This window comes from Sceloporus undulatus, chromosome 7 (assembly GCF_019175285.1).
Source record: "Sceloporus undulatus isolate JIND9_A2432 ecotype Alabama chromosome 7, SceUnd_v1.1, whole genome shotgun sequence".
Classification (NCBI taxonomy): domain Eukaryota; kingdom Metazoa; phylum Chordata; class Lepidosauria; order Squamata; family Phrynosomatidae; genus Sceloporus; species Sceloporus undulatus.
The window spans coordinates 35,515,111-35,528,774 of NC_056528.1; the positions used below are offsets into that span (position 1 = coordinate 35,515,111).

A 13,664-nucleotide genomic window follows, 5' to 3' on the forward strand; every position below is an offset into this window, starting at 1 on the left:
GTGAGCCAAGTGGTTTTGCCATTGTGGGTGCAAGATGCCCAGCCTTGTTCTGATTCAATGCCCACAGTCACCCAGCAGGGATGCTTGCAGGGACCGCACAGGTGGCTACCCATTGTTTTTGCACTTTGCTCTAGGTGTTCTGGAAAACCAAGAGCAAAAGGTAAGTCTTTTTACTGCAGGACAAAAGTTGAAAACCCAGAATCAGGTCCAGGTATTGAGAACACGGCTTGGGCCCAATTTGGGGCTTTGGGCCTGCATAATGTAAACAGCATGCAACAAGCCATGGCAGGGAGATTCGTGGTTTATAAGGAATGTAGACAAGCCCTTAGTCATTGGCAGTAAGAGCCTGAAACTAAAATATGGTGCTTTTCTTGATCCTACATTGGCCCAAATTTCATATACAAGGTATTGGGAGGTCATGCTATACTGGGCAACAAGTGTCAGATATACCCAATGCTCACAAGTAGCTTCTTATGGGCTAGCCAAGGGCTACTCAAATTGGCGGTCCCTGGACTGGTGCTACTCCCTGAGACAATCCTGATAAATTTCCCAGAAAGAAAGTAACAATAGTAGCCTGTGGCCACAAATAAGGTGTCCATCTGTTCTAGTTGGGATTGAGTGTTATGCTTTGAGAAAGCCATTAGAAAGTACAACTAGTGTGTATCTCATAGAGACTGTGGCAAGCCAGGTGAGCCAATGCAATGCTCTCCTGTCATTATTTTTCCAGACTGTGGTTTTCAAGCCACATTTGATGTGCCATTACTCAGCTCACTTTCAAAGGATTCACTAAATTTGTATTGAATTATGAACATTTTATTGGGGAGAGGTCACTGTATTAAATACAGAAGCATTGTGTAATCTTGCTCAAATGATCTAGACTATTTGAGCCTAACTAGTTGAAATCACTTAGACGGATATGTGTGGTGGTTTCATACATTCTGCACCAGTTGGTATCATTGGCACGATGAGATGGCAGTAAGATGAGTTGCAGTGTTTATAAAAACTTTAATTACCTGTTTTCTCTCCATGTGCTTGAAGCAGTTGGAAAGTTTGGACACATTTGGGGAAAACAAGAAACAGCGCTTGGAAGAGACTGCTGCTTCATGCTTGCTTCCACCCTGCATTTCTCCAATACCCAACCACAGAATACCCAGTGTTAAAGAGTAAGTTCTTCTTTCTCTTCTTTTTTCCCTTTATTTCTTTCTTTATCAGTCTATCTTACTTTAATGCAAGAGTAGGGCAACAAATGGCCTCCAAGCCTAATTTTTGTGAACCCAAAGAACCCAAAGTCCTTGCAGAGAGGTGAGAGGAACAAAAATAGCCCTTTACCCTACACACAGATTCCTGCCTTTATGGCACATAATTTGCATAGCTTTTCATACTAGGCTGGGCAGTTTCTGGGTACTGAACCCCACTCCCCCGTCAAAAACTATTGTGCCACCAAAGTTTGGTGGCAAAGGGGGGAAAGCCACATCTTGTTATTTTGTACTTTTATAAAATATCGGGCCTGAAGAAGAGGAGCCCTCCCCTCCCTCCTTCCAACTGTCATCTTCTGGCCTGGGAGGGAGTGAAAGGACAGGCCCAACACCATTGGGCCTGAAGAGGAAGAGCCCTCCCTTCCCTCCTTCCAACTGTCATCTTCTGGCCTTAGAGGGAGTGAAAGGACAGACCCAACACCATCAGGCCTGAAGAGGAAGAACCCTCCCCTCCCTCCTTCCAACTGTCATCTTCTGACCTTAGAGGAAGCGAAAGGACAGGCCCAACGTCATCAGGCCCAGCCTCGATTAAGAAAAAGAGCCCTCTCTCCAGTCCATCTGCTTTGGTCCAGGCCTCAGAGGGAGAGAAGAATGCTGGACCTGATTCTCCCCCCCCCATTCCCTTCTCCTTTTGCGTAGTGTCTTTTTAGATTGTAAGCCTGAGGGCAGGGAACCATCTATTATCCCCTCTGTTGTAAGCTGCCCGGATTTTCAGTGATTGGGCGGCATATAAATAAATCCTATTATTATTATTATTATTATTATTATCATCATCATCTGACCATGTAGGCAAGGCAATCTTTCTCTAGGAGATCCACGCTACTCATAATAACTATTTATGCAGGCACCATACTAGTGAGACAAGCTACAAACACACAAACATTGCTGCTACCTTGCTTTGTCACTTCCTTGATTTTAAAGAACTTACTTTGGTTTGTCTTCTCTAGAACCAAGAAATTGTTTCTTTTTCTTATTCTGAACCACATTACAGCAGAGCAATGATATTTATATTTATGGGGAAAAAATCCTGCAATTAACATGTAATCCATGGTTTTTAAACCCATTTTGAGCTAAAGCCATCTGGTCCCTAATCTCTCTTATACCTTTGTAATTACGAACTCCACTTACTGCAAATAAATTTATCTACATTTACTCTGTCTAAATCCCCATTTTTTTTCAAGTCAGAAAAGACATGCATTGCATAGGGTGAGACCCCTTTTAAAATGATGCAAATTGCCTTTGTCATTCCATCAAGTATATATGTTTATCATTCTCCAACACTTACGTCATCTATTTTTTATCTTGCCTTCATCAAACCCCGGGGATCTACCCCCAACCTGATGTTTCTTAATTTGAGCTTGTTTTCTAGGTCATTAATTTGATTCCTTAGAGCTCTGCACCATTGGTATCCTCTGTTGAAATAAAATTGTGTTCATCAATAGTTATTTCCCTTATACTGGCTCTCCACTCCCTTGCTCCCAGATGCTTCAGTTGCCAAGCAATATTTTTTAGACTTTCATATCTGTTAGGTTTATGGTTACTGAGACCATGATCACGTTGTGGCTTGTTATTAATATCCTCCCAAGATCATATTTAACCCAACCCATTTTCATAACTTGAGTAATTCCCAAGGAATGCACAAATGCCAGTTTCAGGGAAAAGCGGTGAGATAAGAAGTCAAGGAAATGAGCCAAAAACAAAGAATGAATATAGGTAATGGGTAGTACGTGTCACTTCAGGGAGGTTATTAACATCGAGACTACATTGACTATTTTCTCCCCTTTGGTTTTCAAAATCAAAATAATACTTTCAGAGCATGGAGAACTGTTAATTTTCAAATGCACATTAACAGAACAGTCCTGTTGGGATGGGGGAAGAATCTCTGGGTGCATCTACATTGTAGAAATAATGCAGTTTGACTGCACTTTTAATGCCGTAGCTCCATCCTATGAAATCCTGAGATTTGTCGTTTTACAAAGATTTTAGCCATCTCTGCCTCACTGAGCTACAAATCCCAGGAATCTGTAGTATGGAACCAAGGCAAATAAAGTGGAGTCAAACTGCATTATTTCGACAGTGTAGCTGCATCTTCTGGCACAGAAACTACCAGAGTCTGGCTAAGATGGAAGTAGTTAGATGGTACAAAGAAAGAAGCTGTCAGTTTTATGCTTTTATTTTAAAAAACACCCTCAGATGATCAAAGGTCTGGAAACCAAGCATTATGAGGAACAACTTAAGGAGCTGGGCATGTTTATCTTTCAGAAGAGAAGATTGAGAGATGACTTGATAGCTGTCTTTAAATATCTAGAGAGATGTCATGCAGAAGATGAAGCCAGCTTGTTCTCTGCTCCTCCAGATACTAGAACACAAACCATTATGAAAACCAATGGATTCAAATTACTAGAAAAGAGATTCCACCTAAACATAAGGAATATATGTATTACTGTAAGTGTTGTTTGACAGTTGAATAGACTGCCTTGGAGGGTGCTGGACTCTCCATCTTTGGATGTCTTCAAACAGAGGTTGGATGGGATCTTTCAGGGGTTCTTTAGTGGTGTATTCCTGCATGACAGAGAATTAGACTTGATGGCACTTGTGGCCCCTTCCATGTCTACGATTATATGATTATATTCAGTTATATTCAATATCAATTATCTATGGTAGGTCTCTCCAGCTTCCCATCTCAACATGTTTTGGGACGGAGAGAGTGTTGCAGTCATCATTTCCCACTGCCCTGATCTGCAGCTTCAGTTGGGACACTGCCTGGTGTAAGAGATAGGTTTGTGGGGTTGGCATCAGCAGAGATAGCTATAACAATGGAGCTTTGCCATCATAGCTACATCTGACAATTCAGGATCTTCGGCCCATAGCTAGGCCTTTAGGGGCCCTGAAGCAGAAAGTACGTTCAGGGAATGTTCACATGCTCCCGAATCCTACTGCGCACCATGGGCACCATCTTGGTGCACCGCGGGCAAAGGAGCCGCATCTCTTTGGAGCCCCCTTTGGCTGAGATCCCTGGAGCAGTGCCCCGGTTGCCCCAGCCTAGCTATGGGCCTGAGGATCTTTGTTTATTGGTCCCTGGAATACACATTTTTGTATACATTTTAATATAAAGTTTGCATTTTATATGCAATTTGATCTGTAGCTGTTTTCCGTCTCATTCCAATCAATAGAAGAGAATAGTAGAATCTTAGATCTGGAATGGGCCACAAGTGCCACCAAGTCCAACCCCCAGCCATACAGGAATATAAACTAAAGCATTCCTGAAAGAAGCCCATCCAAACTCTGTTTAAAGACTTCCAAATATGGAGAATCCACCACCTTCTGAAGCAATCTATTTCACTATTCAGCAGCTCTCACAAGAGTTCTTCTGACAGTAGAATTTTTTTATAAGCTTTATGAGTATGTATTCTTAGATAAGTATTAGACAGATAAAGGATATTAGTGAGAGTGGTAATAAAATTCTCATTTTGACAGCAACGGTTTTTATTTCCTAACGGCCACAATTAGGAAATATCTGGAATAGATGTGCCTATCATTAGAAGTGGTGAAGGGCTGCAACATACAGTCAGGTGAGGCTATTGAATTTCCCCCAATTGTGAAATCAAGCTGCTTTGCTGAGCTTGTTTCTCTTTGATTTGTTGCTTTGAGGTATTGTAAATCTATAAATGCCTGACACTGACTTCAATTGACTAAGAGGGAGACATAAATTCTTGTTGACTTAATTTGCTATTGAAAATTTGAGTCAATAATCATGAAAAGTAAATGGCTGTGGAATGCAATATGAGTTGTTTAAGGAAAGATTAAAATTCAAATAATCTTCATTGACTCGACTAGGATGGTAACTAAAATAATAATAAAAAGAAATCCATGGACAAATTAAGATGTTAAGAAGTCAGCTGGGTCTATTGTCCTTTTAAAAAAAAAAGTCAGGATTTGAACAGGGTTACTTTTTCCTAGATGGGAAAAATAGTTTCCCAGGGCATTGGTTTTACTGTGAGGTCAGCCAAGGACACTGTGCTTTTGTTATAGCAGCCATTTTTCTTCCCAGTCTGGCTTTTATCACATGCAGGTCTTCTGCACAGAGTTAGCTAGTAGGGTTTGCTAGGTGGAATAAGGAACATGGACTCTTGTCCCTGTCATAGTTGTGTGGAAGAGGGAATTTCAGTAGGTATTCTTTGCATAACATGCAACATCTCCTCAGATTCCTACCTCTACACAAATATTATAGGAAAAGGAGGCCTGTCTCTTATTTCACCTTACAACATATGATGGGCATGACATATGGAAGCTGCAATAGATATGCTGTTCTGGAAGCACAGGGATGAAAGCACCTAGCCCCTCTCACCTGTTTCATGGCCCCTGGATTCCTTCCAGACCCGCTCACACACCTTCACCCATCTGCCAAACAAGAAGAAGCTCCATTCTTGGAAACTTTCAGAAGTGGCAAGTCTCCTTTAAAATAAAGCTCACCCTCATGTAAACATTTATCTCACCCCAAGAAGGTGGTATTGTGAAACATTAAGTTGTACATTGGAGGATGCATCCACTGAAGGTCTTAGGGGTAGAAAATGAGCCTGCTCACCTATGTAGTAGCTGGAGAAAAACTCAGAGAAAGTAGACCTTTGCAAAGAAAGGGAATCACAATACCTTCCAGATGATGTTGAACTGTAATCCCCAGCAGCCCTAGCTGAAGAGTGTTGGGTATGATAAACTAACAAAATCTGGAGGGCTACATGATGCCCTGGCCTTGCAGTTCCACATTCTGGAACATGTATGATGTTTCATTTCTCAATCATTGTGTGGCACAGTGGACTCCACAAATGGGTGGCATATGCATCCCACTTATAATAACTAGCCCTGTGTTGTTTCCCCCCTTGGCAGCAACAACCCCCTTAAAAAGGTGACAAAGAAAAGGGAAGAAAAGCTGTTCCCGCCTCCATTGTCGCCTCTGTTGGACGATGCAGCACCCAGGCAGAACAACAATGACAACAACACCTTTGGTCAAGAGAATACCCTCTCAGCCCCACTGCAAGCCAACACCTGCTCCAAACACAGGAAGAATGAGAACAAATCCTCTTCCAGTGCAAAGGGAATCTGTGTAAGTTTCCAAAAAATGACTGTTCAACATCTATTTATCTTACAGGTTGAATCTCCCTTCTCCAGAATTCCAAAATCCCCCCCCCCCACAAAATTCCAAAATTCAGATAGTGACACCTTTGCCATCTATTCTGATGCTTCAGTGTACACAAACTTTTCATGCACAATTTTTTATGCACAAAATTATTCAGGCTACATGCATAAACTGTATATGGAACATACATTAATTTCATGTTTAAACTTGGGCCCCAACATATCTTATTATATATATGCAAATATTCAAAAAGAAATTAAAATGAAATCAAAAGGGCCTTTGGCTCCAAGCATTTCAGATAAAGGAGATTCAATCTGTACCTCTTTCAAAACTCTGGTCTTCCCATAACAAAAGAGCACATTCTTCCAGGACAGCCTTTTGCCAAAGCAGGCAGCTGATCCATCATTTCCTGTATGGTCTGTTTCAGGCCTGGTAAAACACAGCACACTAGCTTTGTGTTGCAGCTACAGTTGCACCAGATGTTCACCAGGGACTGATTGTAGCCCAACTTGGAGGGGTTGAGGTGCAAAAGGAAGAAGCCAAACTGGCTGATCTTTTTCACCATGTAGTAATGTTTGTCCTGGCCGTCACAACTTCCACTCCTACAGCCCCTTCTCCCAGCTATGCAACTTCACAGGAACATAGGAAGCTGCCTTGGACCATTGCAGTCCAATGTAATCAGGTCTGACTGGAAGAAGCAGATCAACAGGGTTTCAGCCATGATTCTTCCCTAGCCTTACCTGGAGATGCCAAAGATTCAACCTGGAATCTTCTGCATGCAATGCTTGTACGTCATGACATGGCATCAATCAAAAATAAAAAGAGGAAGAGTTGTTAAGTATTGTTCACAGTCGTAAGAATCGAGTCATCATATTCAGATGTTCAAAATCAGATTAGAGGAGATCCGTTGGATAGGCCCGCTGGAAGAGATCCATCTTCAATGCCCTCTTGAAGGTTTCCAAAAAAGGTATAAGATGGATCTCTTCCAGTAGGTTGTTCCAAAGTCTAGGGGCCATCGCAGAAAACATTTTACAAGAGGTAGTTTTTAACCTGTTTTTGGGGTGTTCTAATATTTTTGTGCCAGATGTCCTGAGAGTGAGGGGCGGATTATGTAGGGAGAGGCGTTCCCTTAAGTAACTCGGGCCCAGGCCATGAAGCGCTTTATAGGTAATAACCAACACTTTGTATTGCGCCCGGAAGCTAATTGGCAGCCAATGTAAAGATTTCAACACCGGTGTAATATGCTCTGATCTTGGTGTCCTGGTGATCAGTCTGGCTGCAGTATTCTGAATCAATTGGAGCTTCCGAACTTGGTACAAAGGTAGCCCCATGTAGAGCGCATTACAGAAATCTAAACGAGAGGTTACCAGTGCATGTACTACTGTTTCAAGGTCCCCCTGAGCCAGGTAGAGACACAGTTGGCATATCAGCAGAAGTTGACACCATGCACTCCTGGCTATCGCCTCCACCTGAGATGTCAACTGTAGAGACGAGTCCAGGAGTACTCCCAAACTGCGAACTTCATTCTTCAGGGGAAGTGTGACCTCGTCAAGGATGGGTTGGGAAATCTTGTGTGAGCGATATGTAGCTACTTGTGCTTAATTAATCTACTGAGCTTGACTTATGACACAAAGTACACGAGATGCAAAATATGTGCCTGGATTTTTAATTTCGGGACCTCAGATGTGCGCAATATGACATGCAAAGGTATTATTAGCATGAAAGCTGAGGCTACTAATTAAAATCACTTTCCGCAGGAGGAAGACTCCCTCAGCAGAGCTCCAAATACTCTGCTTGACACCAGCCATCTAGACAACGACATCTGGTCTACAGCTTCTACCTTTGCCAATGGGAATCCTGAGCCAAGAAGACCTAAAATCACATTTGATGACATGTAGGTAGTAAGATCAAACCCATGTGGTCATTTCTTGTTCAGACTTTTAATTGCCCCGGACCTATAATTGTCCAGATTTCATTATGAGGACATGCACATTCTTTACAAAGTTGGGAGAGGGGGGAGCATAGTTGTAAGTGAATTGGTCGGTACAAATGAAAGAGTGCATTTGTAGGAAGAATTAGCATTGTCTATCTTGCAGAACATTGGTTTTAGCTCTTGAGCCATGCAGAAAGGTTTGTTTGGCTCCTTCCTGGGTCAGTTTAGGTCCTGGAGAGGCCTTTTTAAACAGTAGTGCAGACCTCTCCTGCACATAAATTTGAGTGACAGTGTCACAAAATGCCTACACTGTAGTTCTAGTTTTGTGCTGAATAAAATAAAAACATGAGAGAATAAAATATGCCATCTGAGTGGATGAAGATGAAATTATGGTTTCACTGTATGTCTGGAATCCATAACAAACAAGTAATGGTTATATCAGGGAATGGAAATCCTGCAGCCCTTTCTGTATTGTTGAACTATAACTCCTCTGTAGCCCTAACTAGCATTCCCTGTGGTGAGGAATGCTAAAAGTTGTCATCCAACAACATCTGGAGGAGCACATGATTCCCACCCTTTAGACTACCCAACATAGATTAAGCAATCTGATATTAAATCCCTGCTTTGCCATGGAGCTGAGATGATTCAGGATCAGGTCAGTTTGCATCAGTCTCTGTTCAACTGTACCTACACTTCAGAATTAATGCAGTTTGACACTACTTTAACTGACATAGTGCAATGCTATGGAATTCTGGATTTTGTCATTTTGTGAAATTAGCCTTCTCTGACAGAGAGCTCTGGTGCCACAACAAACTACAAATTCCAGGATTTCATATCAAACTGCATTAATTTTATAATGTGGCAGCAGCCTTCTTTACCCTAACCTAAATTACAAGATTGTTGTAAAGATGAAGGAGAGAATGATATACATGACAATGAAATCTTTCTAAGAAAGGGAGGAAATTAACAATGGTTTAATGAGTCAAAGTTAAGGCTATGTAGCAAGCTAAACATTGTACCTAAACCAGCAAGGCCAATGTGGAAATTGCAAGCTCATCAGGGGGTGCTTTTGCTCATTGCTGTTGTTATTGTTTCCTTAGGCTTCACAATGCAGATTACTATATGCAAGAGGCAAAGAAGCTAAAGCACAAAGCAGATGCCCTGGTAGGTGTCCAAAACCTCACTTTTCTGTGCCTGGTTGGGCAGCTTATGCAGCACTATGGTGCAGTTTGCAGAGGTATCATGATAAGCCGGAGGGCCGCTTCTAATTTACATGCCCTATTAAAGTGTGCAATTAATTACACTAATTATTCGCACACAGTGCCATTAATTAACAGGATTTGCACATTGTCTGCCCAGTAATGCAGAGTGTTCCCAGCGCTGTCTTCTGACCAAGTGGAAACAGTCAGAAAGTTCAAAGTTGGATTTACTGTTGAAAGTAGGCAATGAAGCCAATGGAGAAACAGCTTCTATATGCAAGAACACTTTCAAGGTGGGAAAGACAGATTTGATCTCCTTGACCACAACCTATTTAGCTTGACCTACAATGTGGATGGAGAAGTTGGGAAGGTCAAGGAGAAAAGTGCAGTCCCGTTAGACTGCCGCAGGCCACACCAGCCTTGCAAGTAAAGCTCGAAGTCGCTATAAGTTTACTCTCAGGTGGATAAAAAAATTATTTTTCACTTTCTCAAAGTGGGAGAAGCACACAATTATTTTCAAAGGAAAACTTTGCCTCCTCTAGCTTTCCAAGAGTCTGCTTTGGGGACTGTCCCTAAGTGCCAAAGGGCTCTTCACTTATACAAGTGCTTATGTGTCTAAAAAGGGCAGTAGACATAGAGACAGGTTGTTAGGTTTCCCTTAGAGTGTTTCCTATAGACTAATATAGGGTAGCAAGCACTGCACGACCAGAGAGAAAGCAATACACAAGGAGGTATTGGATACAACCTTGGTCAACACAAAATTCTTAATTCCTGTTTACCACAACATAAGGAACCAAGGGTATTGGCCACCTTCAGTGCTGTGCATCCATCTATAGGAAAGGAGCTGGCCATTTCTCTACACCACCGATGTGAGTTTGTGGAGTAGAAGTATGAAACATGTCATAGTTCTGCCTGCCAGAGCTTTGCAATACCCTCTCATGATCCAGACTCTGATAAGGATTAATGCTACAGAAGCCCCATCCCATATTCAACCTAGCACTGTCATGTTTGGTGGGTTTTGATCCTGATTTCAATCAGCCAACTTCCATGCAAAGCTAACAGCGCTGCCACCTGTCCCATTACTCAGAGCTGCACGATGAGTCAAGAAACTCCTTTATCCCAGGTTGGACTCTTTGACCATCTAGCTGAGGTTTTACAGGCCTCCAGGATCCCTAGTAGTTGTCTTTCACAGCCTCAGACAATAGACCTTCACTCCAGGTGCTAAAAAGACTGAACCCTGGGACTTTTGTCATGCGAAGCAGGTGTTCTATGATTGAGCTATGATCTTTTGAGCCACTCTGCTCATCACTGATGTAGGATTCGTATCTCTTGACTTGTCTGCTCTGAGAAGTGGGCGGCTGCTGATTGCTGATGCTTGGTGCACTGGCTCATTAAGAATGCCATCCACTGAAAAGGGTTGCAGAAGCAGGCTGTCAACACCTTCTATGGCTGATTGACCTTTCCAAGAACAGTCACGTTGTCCAATGCCTCTTTGTTGCTAGCAAATATTTACAGGCAGAGGCTCACCACTGCCCCCATATAACATGCCAGTCCATTCTCCCACCCCCATCCTGATTCACTTGGACTGTTGACAAGTCTTCCATCTTGTTACCTTTATCTGAGCCTGGCAAAATTCAGGCTGTTTCTCATGCAGCACTAACGCAAAAAGGCACCGCGCATCATGTTCTTGCCTGCAGGCAGCTCTTTCCTGTCACATGTTGTTTGATGTCCCCTGTGCTTTTACTGGAATGCCAAGACAGGCACTGTTTAACAACTTAATGCAGCATTGGATGACCAACACAGGCCTCCTTCATATCCTTCATTACAAAGAAAACCTCTGATTTGACCCTTTCTTCACTGAGCCCTCCCTTGCCATCATTTTACAGGATTTCCTTGCTAATTCTTGTCTTTTGTCGGCAGAAATCTTCTCTATTACCTGGAATGGTTTTCATTGTCTTTCCCAACTACTTTTACCACTTGGGGTTAAACTCATGGTGATGTTAAACATAGCTTTGCATTTGTTGTGCTATGTTGTTGGACCGAGACCCTACATTGTGCTTGCTTAGTGTATAATCTGCACTCGTGTAGTTACACCTTGGCAGCACTCCTCTTTTGCTAAATAATGGCACTGTGCAACTGATTGTATATAATCAGAGACATAGCTGTGTTAGTCTGGGGTATTAGTATGTAACACCTTTGAAAGCACCTGTGAAAGGACTTGTAGCACAAGCTTCATAAACTTGGTCTTTTTTCCTGCTTTCAACAGGAGATACGGCAATATAGAAGGAAGGAGGTTAATAGATGAGGTTCAAAGGCATTTTTGCTCTGCAAAGGACAGAACACTATGTTTGAAATATCCTGTCACTGCAAGGATGCCTCTGCTTACCCAGATATCTATCAACATCAGTTGCACACATGGATCACCCCTTGTGCACTGGAGTGAAAAATGGCCAAGAGCTGACAGTCAGCTGCATTGGTCAAACATGCAAACTATGATCTAGCTTTAATTGACAATTGGGCTTACCTTAATTCAAGATTTCTTATCTCAAAGTCAAAATTGAATATTACCTTAAACATATTCTCTGTTTCCACTTTTTTTCCCCCAGCTGGAAAAGTTTGGCAAAGCGGTGAATTATGCTGACGCTGCCCTTTCCTTCATTGAGTGTGGGAACGCTATGGAGCGCGATCCATTAGAAGCAAAATCTCCATACACCATGTACTCTGAGACTGTGGAACTCATCAGGTTAATGTCTTTTCTGTGATCATTTTCATAATCTCATTTCACTCATAATTAGAACTTGCTCCGTTTTTTAAAAGTATCATCTCAACCTCATTAATGTTTAGTCCAAGGCATCTTCATCTCAGAAGTCATCATAATTAGTTCTTCCTGGCATTTTATTAATGTCACGGAAAATTTATAATTGATGGACACTGCTCTTATAAATTAGCCCCGTTAGAGGTTATAATGTGTGTGTTATATAATTTGCAATATTCATAAAATTAAAATTGAAATGTAGTGGGTGGAAGTAAAGCATGGTAATTTCACCATTTGGCAGTGACACTTGTCTTTTAAAACAGATAGTTATGTCATTCCAAACATTAAGGGGAGTCCATTGGGATTGCAGTTAGAAATCCTGGTTTCCAGAGGTTTACAATTTAGCTATAAAAAATTGTTCCAGGATAAAATTTGGCAGATAAGATTGTAGCTTACAAGTGCTTATCTGGGATACACACAGAGAGAGAGAAATTTAGCAAGTTATATTTATTAATTTATGACATTTACATGCCTCTACATAACTCAACATTAATTAATACCAGCACATAATTAGTGCTCAATTTTAAACAGTTGCTGTTCCATAGAAAGCAAAGGGGTTTGGCAGGGAGGAATTACTTCCTACTCTTTTGTATGATTTGCTTGTGCCTGTTAACTGAGCTGTTCCTTGTGTGCCCTAAGGTTTAACTGTTACAGTCCAGAAATCCCGTATTTGCTAACTTTCCTAGGAAATAGTACTTTATGCCTAATTTCAGGAACCAAAATGCTTTGGAAGTGCCTTCCTTTTATGAAGAGTTTGCCAAAACCTTCCACAAGGGAGGCAAAAGACTATCTCTCTGGCTAAGTTTCAACTTGACAGAGATAAAGATAGTTCTATTGATCAGTATGCCCAGCTCTATTTATGGATTGGTAAATATGAGGGATGCATGAAGATGCTGGAGTTATTAATAGATTTTGTCCCATGATCATTTTTCAGTTAATTTGTTTTGCTGCAGTGATTCACACTTAACATGGGCATCACTTTTTTAAATAGCAAGTGAATCATGGTATATATAAAGCTGTTATCCTAATTAAGAAAATAAAAAAAGACTTATCTGCTTTACTTAGAATATTGCTAGCCCTCTTCTTCATAATGGTCAAAGCAGTTGACAAAATAATTTATAAACAGTTCCATGTCTCCAAACCTAAATCTTGTATTGAGAAGAACATAAAGTTTGGCAAGTCTTCTTCTGGCAGCTATCCAGCTTCATGCTACAACCTGTCCCTGGTACAGTTCTCCAGGCAGAGAGTAAGGCTGCATCTGCACCTCAAAAATAATCCAGTTTAACAATGCTGGTAACTTTCATTTTGTGAAACATTTATCCTTCTC

At 41.5% G+C, this 13,664-nt stretch overlaps 1 protein-coding gene across 6 annotated transcripts in view; it reads left to right on the top strand.

Annotated features, from left to right (window-relative positions):
* AFF2 (AF4/FMR2 family member 2) overlaps positions 1-13,664 on the top strand; it is a 436,989-nt gene that overhangs the window by 362,830 nt on the left and 60,495 nt on the right. For 5 of the 6 annotated variants that reach the window (XM_042478423.1, XM_042478422.1, XM_042478420.1 and 2 more), the window contains 5 exons: positions 1,039-1,163; positions 6,141-6,357; positions 8,148-8,284; positions 9,424-9,487; positions 12,129-12,265. In XM_042478423.1, the coding sequence (XP_042334357.1) occupies positions 1,039-1,163; positions 6,141-6,357; positions 8,148-8,284; positions 9,424-9,487; positions 12,129-12,265 (680 nt within the window). The remainder of the gene's footprint in view (positions 1-1,038; positions 1,164-6,140; positions 6,358-8,147; positions 8,285-9,423; positions 9,488-12,128; positions 12,266-13,664) is intronic. The other variant, XM_042478424.1, reaches the window with a different exon arrangement.